Below are 13,062 nucleotides of genomic sequence, written 5' to 3' on the forward strand. Positions count from 1 at the left end.
CAGCCAAGGCTACATAGAGAAGCCCTGTTTCAAACAAACCCAAAACCAAAACAACAACAAAAAACAATAGTATCGGCAACAAATACCCATAGGCTATTTCTATGGTTTAGTGTCCTACGTTTTAACTAAGAGAAAACTGTTCCTACATAATTAAAAGTTGTTCATATACTTACTAACACTGTCTGTGGTCTTCCTCCCTATGAATCACTTACTTGCCCAACAATAAGGAAATGGGCTTGCTTCCATTGTGTGTACTACAGCCTGCTTGGTCTGTATTTTATTTTACTATTTTATTTTTTAAAGATTTATTTATTATATATACAGTGCTCTGCCTGCATGTACACCTGCGTGTGAGAAGAGGGTATCAGATCTCATTATAGATGGTTGTGAGCCATCATGTGGTTGCTGGGAATTGAACTCAGGAGCTTTGGAAGAGCAGTCAGTAAGTGCTCCTAACCTCTGAGCCATCTTTCCAACCCTTGGTCTGTATTTTAGATAATGAACTAGGTGATTGTTTCCCAGAATTGCTACTTCATGAACATTGTCCCTGACTACTGGTCAGCTCTGGCTGTCCCTCTCCATTCCCCATGCTCCCCACTGATGTCACAGTGCTATATGCCAGAAGCCTTTGTTTTTTTTTCTTTCTCCTTGGAGGAAGCTTCTGAACAATGAACACCCAGACTCTGTTTTATGAATAATCGTCCTCCTAGCAACGGGCAGTGGCTGACATGGATTTGAAGAGGACTTCTCTCTTTAGCCTTCTTTCTCTTTTCCTTATGGATTCTGGCTCCCGTGCTCTGCTTCACACTTCCTGCCTATGCCCAAGGTGCTCCCTCCCTTCTACTCCACCTGTCTCTGCCCAGTTGCAGCACTCATAAGGGCCAGCACAGCAGACACCCTTTCCTGAAGCTTCTCCAGTCCAGAGGTGGCTCCTACCAGAACTCAGTACTCTTTCCTGTCTCCTACAGGTCACTAGAGACTGGAATTGTCACTCTTGTCATTCTGCCCTGTCTCCTGCAGGCCCCCTGTAGTCTAGTATTGCCATGTGGCTTTGCCCTGGGTCTTAGTCATTCCTGAACTCAGCTCTTCCTTGCTGATGTTCCTCAGTCTCTTAACATCAATAGCATGTAGTGGCTTAGTTCTTTTCACCCATCCCATATAGACTCATGTTTTTTGAGCCAGTATAAGCGATATTCTATGGCTTGATGTTTGCTATATGAGAGAAAACTAAAGGATTTGCTGGCTTATGGGGAAAGTGGCCCAGATTTGCTGGGGTATAGGGAGTGGCACATTGGGTTTTAGAAGCCCATTGGGTTAAGAATTCATCTTGAATCAAGGATATAGAGGAATCTTTATTTTTATTTTTTATTTTATTTTATTATTATTATTATTATTTTTTTTGAGACAGGGTTTCTGTGTGTATCCTTGGCTTTCCTAAACTCATTTTGTAGACCAGGCTGACTTCAAACTCAGAGAGATCTGCCTTCCTCTGCCTCCTGAGTGCTGGGATTAAAGAAGTGCGCTACCACACGCCGGGCAGAAGACTCTTAATATACTACTAGACAGCTCATGTGCCTCTGGGCAGGGCTTGCACTTTGACTTTGCTTTAGTGAGTAGAAATGAAGCACAGATTTAAAACAAAGTCTAAAGATAACATTTCCCAGCAGTTTCCACAAACAGTAAGTTATCTTAAGTACATACAGAGTAAAACATCAATTAAAGAAGTAGGAAGCATTTATTGGTTAAAGAGCAAAGTTCTTAGCACAATAGAAGTGTCAGGAACACACTAACAAAATGATCAGCGAAAGATAGAGCTCAGTGATTGAACATGTGTCTAGTATGTGGAGGCCCTAGATTCATCCTTAGCACTGAAAACATAATAATTACGAAAACTCTACTTTTTGGGAAAAAGCATCCAATCCCTACTCTCAGAGGTTAGTCTTAACTAGTTTAGGGTGAGACGCATGCATCAGAACTTGTAAACAGTCCTTGGGCAATTCTGGCATGGAGTGTAAGCAAGGCCAGCTCTCAAGTATGGAGTGTGCTTGGAGAGCTCTTCCCTCTGCTGCACGTGACAGGCAGGTGGTTTCCACACTGTGTCCTCTTTGGCGAAGGTCATCCATTATGGTATAAATGGTCTGCCTCCTAGTGACAAGCCGCCTGGAGAACGGCACCTAGACTTGTGGTCATCAGTGATCGCTTCCAGTGGTTGGCATAGTGCCGAGGATATAAGTTGATTCAATATGCATTTGTTGAATGAAAAATAACTCGTATCAATATGGTTCATGTTAAATGAGATGAGATGTTTGGCCTTATGTAATTACCAGTTGCTATTTGGTTAATAAGCACATTGACAAATACAGTTCTGGGAACTGAGTGGTGATATTATTCTATAAGTGAAGGCTCTTGGGGGCGCATTTCTGCCCAGAATCAGGCAGGCTGGGCAGCTGGGATTTGAGCCACATTCTGCTGGAGCCCATATTCCACGAGTACACCTCCTGCCTTCAGTCAGACTCTCCTTCTTCCTAGTGCTGAAGGACATAGTTCTCTCATGGCTCTCCCGAGATTGTTGCAATTCCAAGATTACCGATGATTACTATGTGGACCGACTGTTCACCATTGACCTTTCTTTTCCCTCTTTTTCTTAGTATTCAGTTGGAGATTAGGAATAGATTGCATTTTCTTAGCAAAGTACATTTTATATTAATTTACACAGCCACATTCTTGCTGCTTTGTTTTTTAGATTTAGTTTGATAATTTTTACTACATGTAGATGTGCATGTCTGCATGTGAATTTGTGCACATGAGTTTAGGTTCCTGTGGAGGCCACAGGCCAGAAGCATTTGATCCCCTGGAGCAGAGTTACAGAAGGTTATAAACTGCATTATGTGTGTTCTGAGAACTAAATGTGGGTCCTCTGGGAGAGCAGTAGGTGTTCTTAATGGTTGATCCATGTCTCTAGCCCCCTTTGCTCTGCTTTTTTTCTCTCTTCATAAAATCTAAGTTGATATTAGAGAATGCAGTCCCTGCTTAGTTTTTCCTTCCTGTATTTACGTGGTAAGGAGTGTTCAGAAGACTTGGGAGGCTGTGGATACGGAAAATACGGGCCTTGTGGACTCTGTGACTTTCTGTGGAGACTTAAAGCAGAGTCATTGCAGGGTTAGATTAATGAGTTACCCAGCGGGTTTCATGCCAGGCCTTGGGATACGGAGATCAAGTAGGTAGGCCCTCACCATGTAGTGGGAGGTAGGCCTGTCAGAAAATAGAATCCTGTGCCTGTAAGATGTCTCAGCAAGTTAAGGCACTTGTCACCTGCCACGTCTAATGATCTGGACTCACATAGTGGTCCTTTGATCTCCCTGTGCAATTGAAAACAAGCAAAAACCAAATTAAAAAAAAAAAAAGAAGAAAATAGGATGGGAATGAGAGGCTTAGGAGATAAAGGTACATGCTGCCAAGCCTGAGGACCTGAATTCAGTCCCCAGGACCCACTGACTTCCAGATTGTTCTCTGACCTTCACATACATGCTGTGGCATTTGTTCCCCATAATAAACTTTTAAAAATGTAATTAAAATTTAAAGATTATTCTAAGATATATTTTTCTGTAGTTTTTAATATAATATATAGTTGTGGCTCTCTAGGTAGTGTTATGCTTTATATTTGACAATATTTTCTTTTGAATTTTTCTGTATTCATAAGACTATGGGCTATAATCTCCCTTTTAGCTTTGGTATCAAGAACCTAATATGATATGTGTTTTTTTTCTGTATTCTTAATTAGTTTCTATAATTTTCTCTGGGGCTAGTTGGGTGCTTAGGTGATGGGTGGTTGCTGCTAAATATGACAACCTGAGTCCAGTCCCTAGAAACCTCAAGGTAATGAGAGAGCTGACTTCTGTAAGTTGTTCTCTGATGTCCACAGCATGCTGTGGTACATATACCTCTACACACACAGAATAAACAAAAAATGTAATATAAAAGCTCTTTGGTGGTTGGGGCTATGGGTATGCTAAAATTCATTGACCTGTATGACACCAATGTCTGCTTTACTGTTCCTGAATCCATAAAAATACTTCAGTGTTGTGTAGAGACTTTTCAACATGTGTTCATACTTTACTTTCACCTATCCCCTCCTCCTTCACTACAGATTGAGCCCTGGACTTTGTGTAATCTAAGCAAGTGTTATGTCACTGAGTTGATAATCTTGTAAATGATGCCAGTGAATAGGTTTTCTGAATGACCTAATAAATTCTTGGCATGAGCCCTGGAAAGGAGGAAGACTAAGAAACTTGTTCTTTAAGTGTGTATATTTCTTCTTTCCATGTTTGGAAGACCAGTGAGGCCATCTAAACCTAGAGTTGTCTTTGTGATTTTTAAAGAATTATAGTTATTCTTTTAATTGTACTATATGATATAAACTCACTTCCCCTTTTCCTTTCTACAATGTATCAAGTGACATTGCTTTGCTTGGAGTTATCACCTCCTAGTCCCAGACAAGGTCACTGGCTATTGAGCAAAATGTTCCTTGTACATTTAGAAACATAGGCTTTCTCTGATAATTGCCTGTGGAGGGGCCATTTACAGAACTGATGGTTGGCATGTAGGTTGATGACAGCCCCTAAAAGAACCAACCTATAGTAACTGCTGGTGGGTTTAGAATTAATCTCTTGTTGAACTTGAAATTGTTACATCTTTCTTTGTTTGTTTGTTTTTGAGGCAGAGTCACTATGTATCTTGAACTCTCTGTATAGTTTAGGCTGATCTCATATGCTTGACCCTCCTGCCTCAGCTTCTGGAGTGCTGAGTTTATGAATCATCATACCTAGGGGGTTTTGTTTTTTAAGACAGGGTCCCAGTAGTCCAGGCTGTTAGACTTATATGTAGCCAAGGCTGACCTTGAACTTCTTCAGCCAGGGAGACAAGATGTCAGATTTCCTGGGGCTGGAGTTGAGGAACCAAAGTCAAGCCCTGTAGAAGAGCAGGAAGTGCTTTTAACCACTGAGTCATTTCTAGCTTCTGCTTTATTTTGTTTTGTATTTTAAAGACAGGGTTTCTTTGTGTAGTCTTGGCTGTCCTGAAACTCACAGAGATCCACTCTTCCACAGAATGCTGGGATTAAAGGCATGCACCACTACAACCAGGCTTCTGGTTTGTTTTCTAGAACAGTATCTGCAGATGTGAATGAGAGAGAATTCTCCCAGGGGTGGTTTTCAAATGGGTATTTGGACAATAAGCCACATGACATAGTTCACTTACATACTTAACACTTACATGACTTTTCCATGCACGCAATGTCCAGCCAGTACAGCAGCTGGTCAGAGGTGTTGCTGGATGGCAGTTTGTCCAGTGCTGTACTACTAAGTGTGAAGTGACAGTGGGGCTTGAGATCAGAAGGTTGCCTGTCCTGTCTTACTTGACTGTGCTGGGGCTGTGTCCTGGCCTGGGGACCTATACAGTAAGGCTTTGCTGCTCTGCTTTGCCTGCCTTCTCTGCCTCCACCCTCCTGTGACTTGTGAGGTGCCCCACCCCTGCCCTTCCAGCTGATCTGCTCCATCCTGCAAGCCTTCACCTTTCAGGACATGTAGAAGGAGGACACTGGTGTGGTCCTGACACTGTGGCTTGCCAGGTGTGTGGCACCAGGAGATTCAGAGCATCTCAACTGCTTCCTGAGAACTATGTGGTCACAGTAGAAACATGGCTGTTTCTCCTGTGCTCCTGTTTATGGACAGGTGAGTGGCTGTTATGCCTCTCTAGCGGTGTAACTGGGGACAACCAGAGCATGGTCTTTCCCCCTGTGGCGGTGGATTTGGTGTGAGGTACCTTGATGCCCTTCATATGGTAGGGAGGTTTTCTTGGATGTCCCTGTTAAAAATGGACATGCTCCCTGTGCTTAGGGAGTATGCTGGGGATGTAGCTCTTTGGGGGCAGTTTTAATGTACAGACATGCTTAGTGCTCACCTCCTGTTCTTACTTTGTTACTGTATAGTTGTAGGATTGCTGAGGAAAAGGTGTCTTTGTGTAGCAGCCAGTTGAATCGGGCTATCTTTGTTTCCTTGCTTTCTTAAAGCAAAGCTAGAGACAACCTTAGCTACACATACATGTCAGATTTTGAGGGTAGAAATACACTATGATGGGCTGGAGAGGATCGGCCATGTTTTTCCTTCTTTTTGCCTCTCTGGTTCCTCCTTGGCCTCTTCATGTTTATTTGGTGGCTGGGTGCTGGGAGGGGAATGTAAAATGTGTGAGAAGTGCCTTGTTCAGTTCCAGGCTGCAGGAAAGTGATGGTGACCGGTAGCGGGTAGCTGTGACAGGGAGGGCCAGCAGCTCTCCTGGATATGAGGGCTGCAGTTCACCTTTGGATTTTGATGTCATGAGCCAAAGGAGAGAAGGAAAAAGGAGTGATTGCTGAATCCAATAGCAAGCTACATGCCCTTCAGACGTGCAGTACCCTGAGGTGGAGGCCTTTATAAAGCCTCACTTCCTTGACACCTCCGCAGAGGTTTAGAAATCCCTCAGGAGTGTCTGGCTGGTTGAACCTGCTCCACCAGGGCAGGGACTGTCATCCACCCACACAGCCAACCTCCTCTTCCAACAACTGATTTTAGTTCCATGGGGCTCAATGTCTCTTGGACTGTTCTAGATCCTAACTTTCCCTATAGCAAGTGTATAGTAGCAGTCCTTCTGTAAAAATAACTTGGTCAAGAATTTTATTTATTTATTTTTAAGACAGTCTTATGTAGCCCAGGCTGGCCCCAAATTTACCATGTAGCCAAGCATGACTTAGATTTCTGGTCCTTCTGTTTCTGCCTTCTGAGGGCTGGAATTAACAGGCATGCACCAGAGCACTGCTTTGTGCTGTGTTGAGATCAGAGCCTAGGGCTTTATATACGTCATACAAGGACTCTGCCCACTGAACTGTGTCCTCAGTGCCTTAAAAAAGCATGCTGTATGTATCCAGGACCTGCTTGGATTGCTAGAGATGAAGCAGCAACTATCAGAGGCACTGGGCAGCCTTGGGATATTTACATCCTGGTGAAGAAACACATCAGACAATAGGTTGACATTGTCCCTGTGTTCTCTGTGACTGCCTTCTGAGGACAGGTGCCAGGTGCAGCCCTGCATAGTCTCTTGTCAGTGAGCATTTCATATAGCCTCTGAAGTCATCTTTTGTTTTCAGTACATCCCAGAAGTTAATGGGGCAGGGGGCAAGTGTGACAGTACTTACGAGGCCAGAGGCTACTCAGCTCATGCTTAATAACAGGGCATGGACTTTGGCTTTAAGTGCTTGTAGGAGTCTCCTCTGTGTTGACATGCCTCTGTGTTTCACATGCCAGAGTGCTGGGACTGAATGTGGGACAATGTTAATGATTCTTGGCCTCCAGAAACTCTCATTTATCTCTAATTTTGGGTTCATCTTTTTTTTTCCCTTGAGACAGGGTTTCTCTGTGTAGCCTTAGCTGTCCTGGACGCACTTTGTAGTCCAGGCTGGCCTTGAACTCACAGTGATCCGCCTGCCTCTGCCTCCTGAGTGCTGGGATTAAAGGCATGCGCTATCATGCTCGGCCATAATTTTTTTCTTAAAGGAGCTCCTGTAGAGAGTCCCTAAAATCTGGGTCAGCTCCTCCCTGAAAACAGATGATGGAAATGCTGGTATTGGCCGCGCGCGCGCGTGTGTGTGTGTGTTCCTCTTTCCTGTTCCTATGAATGGCTTCTGGCTAGGTAAATACTGCTTCCTGTGCTATGTCCCCTCAGCAGCTGAGCTCAGTGTCTGATATATATCTGGTTGAGATGTGTTGCTATCCAGATAGCTGCTGCAGATGGCCTCCACGGGGCCTGTACTTTAAGCTGGACCTGCAGTCACCCTGGCAGCTGCATTCCCAGCACAGCATTACCTGCTTTATATTGGTAGCTGGATCTGGGTAGGTTGTATCTCTTGAGCATCCTGACTTTAGTGGCGCTGGGAGGTGTGTGTAGAGGTTAACAGATGGGCTTTACCTACCCCCTCCCACACAAAACAAAAAACAAAACAAACAAAAAACCCATGCACATTGAGGGAGGATGGAGAGTGAGAGAAATGAGAGCTGATTGGTAGTTTAACAGGTGTCTTGACCTCTGTCTTGTCCCTATGGTCTGGGCTTTGAGCATAGTAGTTACTTACCAAGTGTGCCTGGGACTGACTAGAACATGCTGGGTGCTGGACTCTGCAGTTAGCACCATGCTTCTTTACTTTAGTAGGGTAGCATGTGGAATTGTGGACGATGGAAAAGAGGCTCAGAAGAGTCGGCTGCCAAGGTTAGACTAGGGTACAGGTCCAGTTTTGCCTCCCAAGTGCCCTTGGCCTGCTTGGATCTGCTCCACTGAATGCTTTACTTTTGCTCCTTGCCACCTCCCTGTAGGGTGGGTATGAAAGCTGGGGTCCTTCTCTCTGCTACTGCTGTTTTTAAATTGGGGTAGGAGCTCAGCCTCCTGGAAGTACAACATGACAGGCTAAGTAAAGACTTCCTGAGGTATATTAACCACATAGGGTGTGTGGATGCCATTCTTCATCAAGCCTCTTCTCCATTTTGCTCACACTGCCCATGAGGCACAGCAGAGGTTTATATCCGAGCGCAATGATTTGAGTCAAAGCTTATATGTCAACAGCTGAGCAAACTTGTTTAGTTCCTCTTTCAAAAGGCTTTGGCTTGTGGTGCCAGTGGAGTGTCACTGAGTAATTTCATTTTGCCTTTTTCCCTTGCTTAAGGCCACTTCTGCTGAGCACCAAGGACTCGTTTATACTCACTGGGGTTTGTTGCAGGGTCTGCTGAAAACTCAAGTGCTCCATTGGGGCGTGATTGCTTGTGGGAGTTATGCATTGTGTGTGGGTGATGCAGTGGGGGATTAATGAAGTGTGGGGAGTGATGCAGTGGAGAGAGGTGTTGTGGGAGAGAAATGCAGTGTGTGTGTGGGGGAGAGATGCAGTGGGGGGAGTGATGCTGTGGAGAAGGGATGAAAAAATGTTTTGTTTTCTAATGACAGAAATACTTGGCATTGTAGCAGCCATTTCTTGTTTATAAACTTCAAAACAGGTGATATATTTGCATGGCTCACAATTCAAAAAATACCATGGAGTTTGTGGTGGGAAGTTGTTTATCCTATCTGGTGACTTGTCCCAGAGGAGTGGCTGTTAGCAGGGTGTCCATGCCCATCCAGGCAGAGGCTGACACCTGACCATATGGTTTACTTGACACTATTAGGACTTTGGCTTTTGTCTGTGACAACAATAATTCTCAGTCTCTAAGAAAATGTCCCTTGTCTTTCTTAAAGCCATTTATAAATAGCTTTTATATGGTTTTCACTCTTTTTGACATTTAAAAAAATAACATTGTGTGTAGTCAACACTTTTCACTGCAGTGTCTTCAAGTATTAGTAGGAACAGTGGGTAGTGGCCCCATTGTTGTACAGGGCAGGCCCAAACCCTTTAGCTGCAAATAAAGGAGTGTTTCTATCTCATATTTGGTGCTCTTCTTGACACGTGACTCCTAGTCTCCTTGTCTTTTTGCAGGTGTCTATGTTATATCTATTTCCTGCTATACAGGTACCCCAAGTGGCCCTAAGAGTAAAGCCTTAGCTGGGTATGGTGGTATACACCTTTAATTACAGCACTTAGGGAGGCAGAGACAGGCAGATGGTTGTGAGCTGGAGGCCAGCCTGGTCTACAAAGCGAATCCAGGACAGCCAAGGCTACACAGAGAAACCCTGTCTTGAAAAAACAAAAAGGCATAAAGCCTTCTAGGAATTGGAGGAGGCTGTGCATGCTGGTCCTCCATCTTCATGCTGGAACTCTAGTAGGCCCCAGGTAAATGTGTCAGCAACTGTCTTGCTCCCAATTCTAGTGATGCCCTGTGTCTCACACACCACATTGTACTTATGAGCTTTTTTTCTGGCTTTACAGAAACTGACATACTACTATTTTGAGCATTACTTTGTCTTGGGTCTCTGTATCTTTTCCTGAGTCATTAATTATGCACTGAGATGAAAATAATGACTTCCCAGCCACTGCTGGGAACAGCTACAGCTCAACTTTGCCTGTTCATGGTTTTTTAGCCCTCACTTCAAGCTGTTAGAACCCTACTTAGTCCCTTGTACTTGGTTGTGGCTTCACCATTGATACTTCCTCCACTGTCCTCCTAATCTTAGTGTCGGAGAGCTTGAGACAGTATCCCTGGGATTCTGGAATTGCCTTGGTGCAGGCAGCTTCTGGGGCTGCTAGAAGTGCTCAGCTTACTGCTTCTGAGACAACTGTACCAATATTTATACTTTGGGGGGGGCTTTTCTATTTACCTATTCTAGATCCCAAATAAATGACACAGAGACTTAATAAATTTATTAATAAGATTTAAGCTCAATAACTGGGCAGATATGTATTTATACTAATCCTCTATGCTAGTCTTGCTATCTCCCAGCCATGCGCTCCAAGTTACGTGCCATATTGATTCTGTCTGGGTTGTTTCTGCTCCATCAGGTCAATTCCTCATAGCAACATCCTCCCTCCCCCTCCCTCCCCTTTCCTCTCTTTCCCCCTCCTCCTCTTCCTCTTCTTTTTTCTTCCTCCTCCCCTCCTCCCCCCTTTTCTCCTTTCTTCCTTCTCTCTCCCTCCTTCATGGTCTCTAAGATTGGAAGACTGAAAATGGAAGTCCCTTCTACCTATCTCGTCAGCCCAGGATTAGCTGTCCAGCTTCTTTATTAACCAATCAGAGAGAATTGGGGAGCAAAGTTTACACAATATTGGTCAATGTACATAAAAATGTCCTTGTCTGGACTGCAACCAGATCTCAGGGCCCAGAATTCAGCACAGAACACCTACCAACCCCCAATATACCACCTTCTTTGGGAACTTCCTGTTCTTATGAGCTAGCTCATTCTCGGCAAATGTCTGTGTTGTGGGGGTGCTGAGCACTGATGTGGTGGTGGTGGTATGAGGAGTCCCTGCTCTTCAGTGCTCACTCAGTGGAGAACCATGGAAACACCTAATGTAATGGGTGGGGACAGCTCTCCTGCAGGCTAAGAATATGGCTGTGCTGAGCTCTGACCTCCACCTCATTTAACACTCCGGTCACCTATTTGCAAACACTGATGGACCTGGGGAGCAGCCTGTGGAATAGGGGTGGAGGTGGAGCCAGACCACATGTCCCCTCAAAACAGAGTCAAGTCACTGGCAAGACTTGAGGACAGAGCTAGTGTGAGGCATTCCTGCCTTCAGGGTGTGGTGTTTGTAGATATATTTGGGGCCTTGGGTCCAGGACAGAACAGTGCCTGAAGCATAACTGAAGAAAGGGCGAGGAGTTGTGCCTCTTCCTGAATCCTAGACAAGGTGGCTACTAGAAGGAGGCCTTCCTTCCCCTGGGACTTTTCTGTCACTGAATACAGTTGAGGCCTAGGGACCAGGCCTTCCACACATGAAGCTTTCGGAGGACACTTTATATTAAGCTCAGGCAGAGATGCTTTTTCATCTCCCTGTCTTTGTCTCCTTGTAGACACACATGGTGGCCACTCCAGTTGGCAGTAAACGTGCTGAGCATCTACTACTTGCTGGATAGACTATGGGAGTATAGAGGTGATTTCCTTCCCCTCCTGCTAGGGACAAAAAGCCGACGGGGAGGGAATAGAGCCTGTGGTGAAGACACAGCGTGAAGTAGTGAGTGCTGTGGAAACAGTGCTGAGAGCCTTGGACAAGTATGAGGGTCTAATGCTGGGCGGAGACAGACATTCTAAACTCTCAAAAGAGGAAACTTGAATACAGCCTCTCCGAGTTCTCTGTCCCCTGGGCAGTGTGGGCAGGTGGTGGCTCATGGGGTCACATAGCCTTAGAAAGGAGCTGCTGAATACTAGGCAAGAATGGTACCACGTGCATGGGTTCTAAAAGGTGTCCCGAAGGTGCTGCCAGACCCCTGGCAGGAGGATTGCACAGAGGTTACAGGGGTCTGGCTTGTGCCTGCCTGTTTCTTATGTGCTCACAGTGCCTGGCTGAGTTAGCTTTGGTCATGTGATGCACACTGGTCTGAAGGGCACTCTTGTGTGTTCAGAGCACTTGTGTGCAGTAGTACCATTTTATATGTAGTACTGTGACTTAGAGTTCTCAAGGGGTTAACTATAAAAATCCAATATATTCAAGGTGCTTTCCCTGAGTCTGTCAAGTTTGGTTTGTTTGTAAGCTTAAGATGTTAGGCTGACACCAAGCAGCTTTGAATTTGGATGCTCTTTAGTTTGTCTGTACTTCATTGTGCAGTATCAGACAGTATGCATTCAAGTGCTCCTTTTCATCATCTTCTGGTCCTGTTGTTGCAGTGAATAGCACCGTTTGTGCTCAGCCTCCCAAGACACAAATGCAAGAGCCAGGTGCCCATTCCCTTACACATCCTTGGTTGCTCTGTAAGGTCTCAGAGTCTTTCTCTGGACATGCAGCACTGTCCTTCCTGCCACTGCCACTGCATGGCCTTCCCTCCCCTGTGGCTTGCCAGCTCTCTTCCCCTGAGAGGGCAGTTCCTCTTCAGCCAGATGTAACCCTTCCAGAAACTCAGGTTCTGGGTATCCCATCTTCTTAGTATCTGTGGGTGCCTAGGGCTTTACTTGGTTTAAATTGCATAAGTCTTTCTTAGATGGTGAATGAGTTGAAGCTCTAGAGTGCCCAAAGTTTGTCTGTTTATACAAATACAACAAGGAATTGTGTTGGGCTGTGAAAGCATTTCTGAAATGGATTCCATTATTGTTTGCAAATAAACCTGCCTTTTTATACTTTTAATCTGGCTTCGATTCGCTTATTTCATCAGTGGAGATAACCCATCAATTACAACTAACCACAACAGAAACATGGCAAGAAAACAGTGAAACCAATTCATTCTTATAGTCCTGACCTCCCTTCCCTCCCCTTTCCCTTTCCTCTGTTTTGACAGGATCTTGCTCTAATGAAGCCAAGCTGGCCTCAGACTGACCACAAAGCTCATGCTTGCCTTGAACTTGTAGCAATCCTCCTGCCTCAACATCCAGAATTCAGGGATTATAGGTGTGCAGTACCACATCTGG

General features: G+C 44.8%; 1 protein-coding gene across 5 annotated transcripts in view; it reads left to right on the top strand.

The window, feature by feature from the left end:
• TBC1D14 (TBC1 domain family member 14) overlaps positions 1-13,062 on the top strand; it is a 100,786-nt gene that overhangs the window by 32,808 nt on the left and 54,916 nt on the right. Inside the window, exon 1 of one of the 5 annotated variants that reach the window (XM_084797474.1) lies at positions 5,572-5,729. The exons of the other annotated variants lie outside the window; for them this stretch is intronic. Within the exon in view, the coding sequence (XP_084653600.1) occupies positions 5,695-5,729 (35 nt within the window). The 5' untranslated portion in view covers positions 5,572-5,694. Of the gene's footprint in view, positions 1-5,571; positions 5,730-13,062 lie in introns of those variants that run through there. 5 annotated transcript variants of the gene reach the window in all.

Source organism: Acomys minous (genome assembly GCF_964271855.1).
Source record: "Acomys minous genome assembly, chromosome: 10".
NCBI classification, from domain to species: Eukaryota; Metazoa; Chordata; class Mammalia; order Rodentia; family Muridae; genus Acomys; species Acomys minous.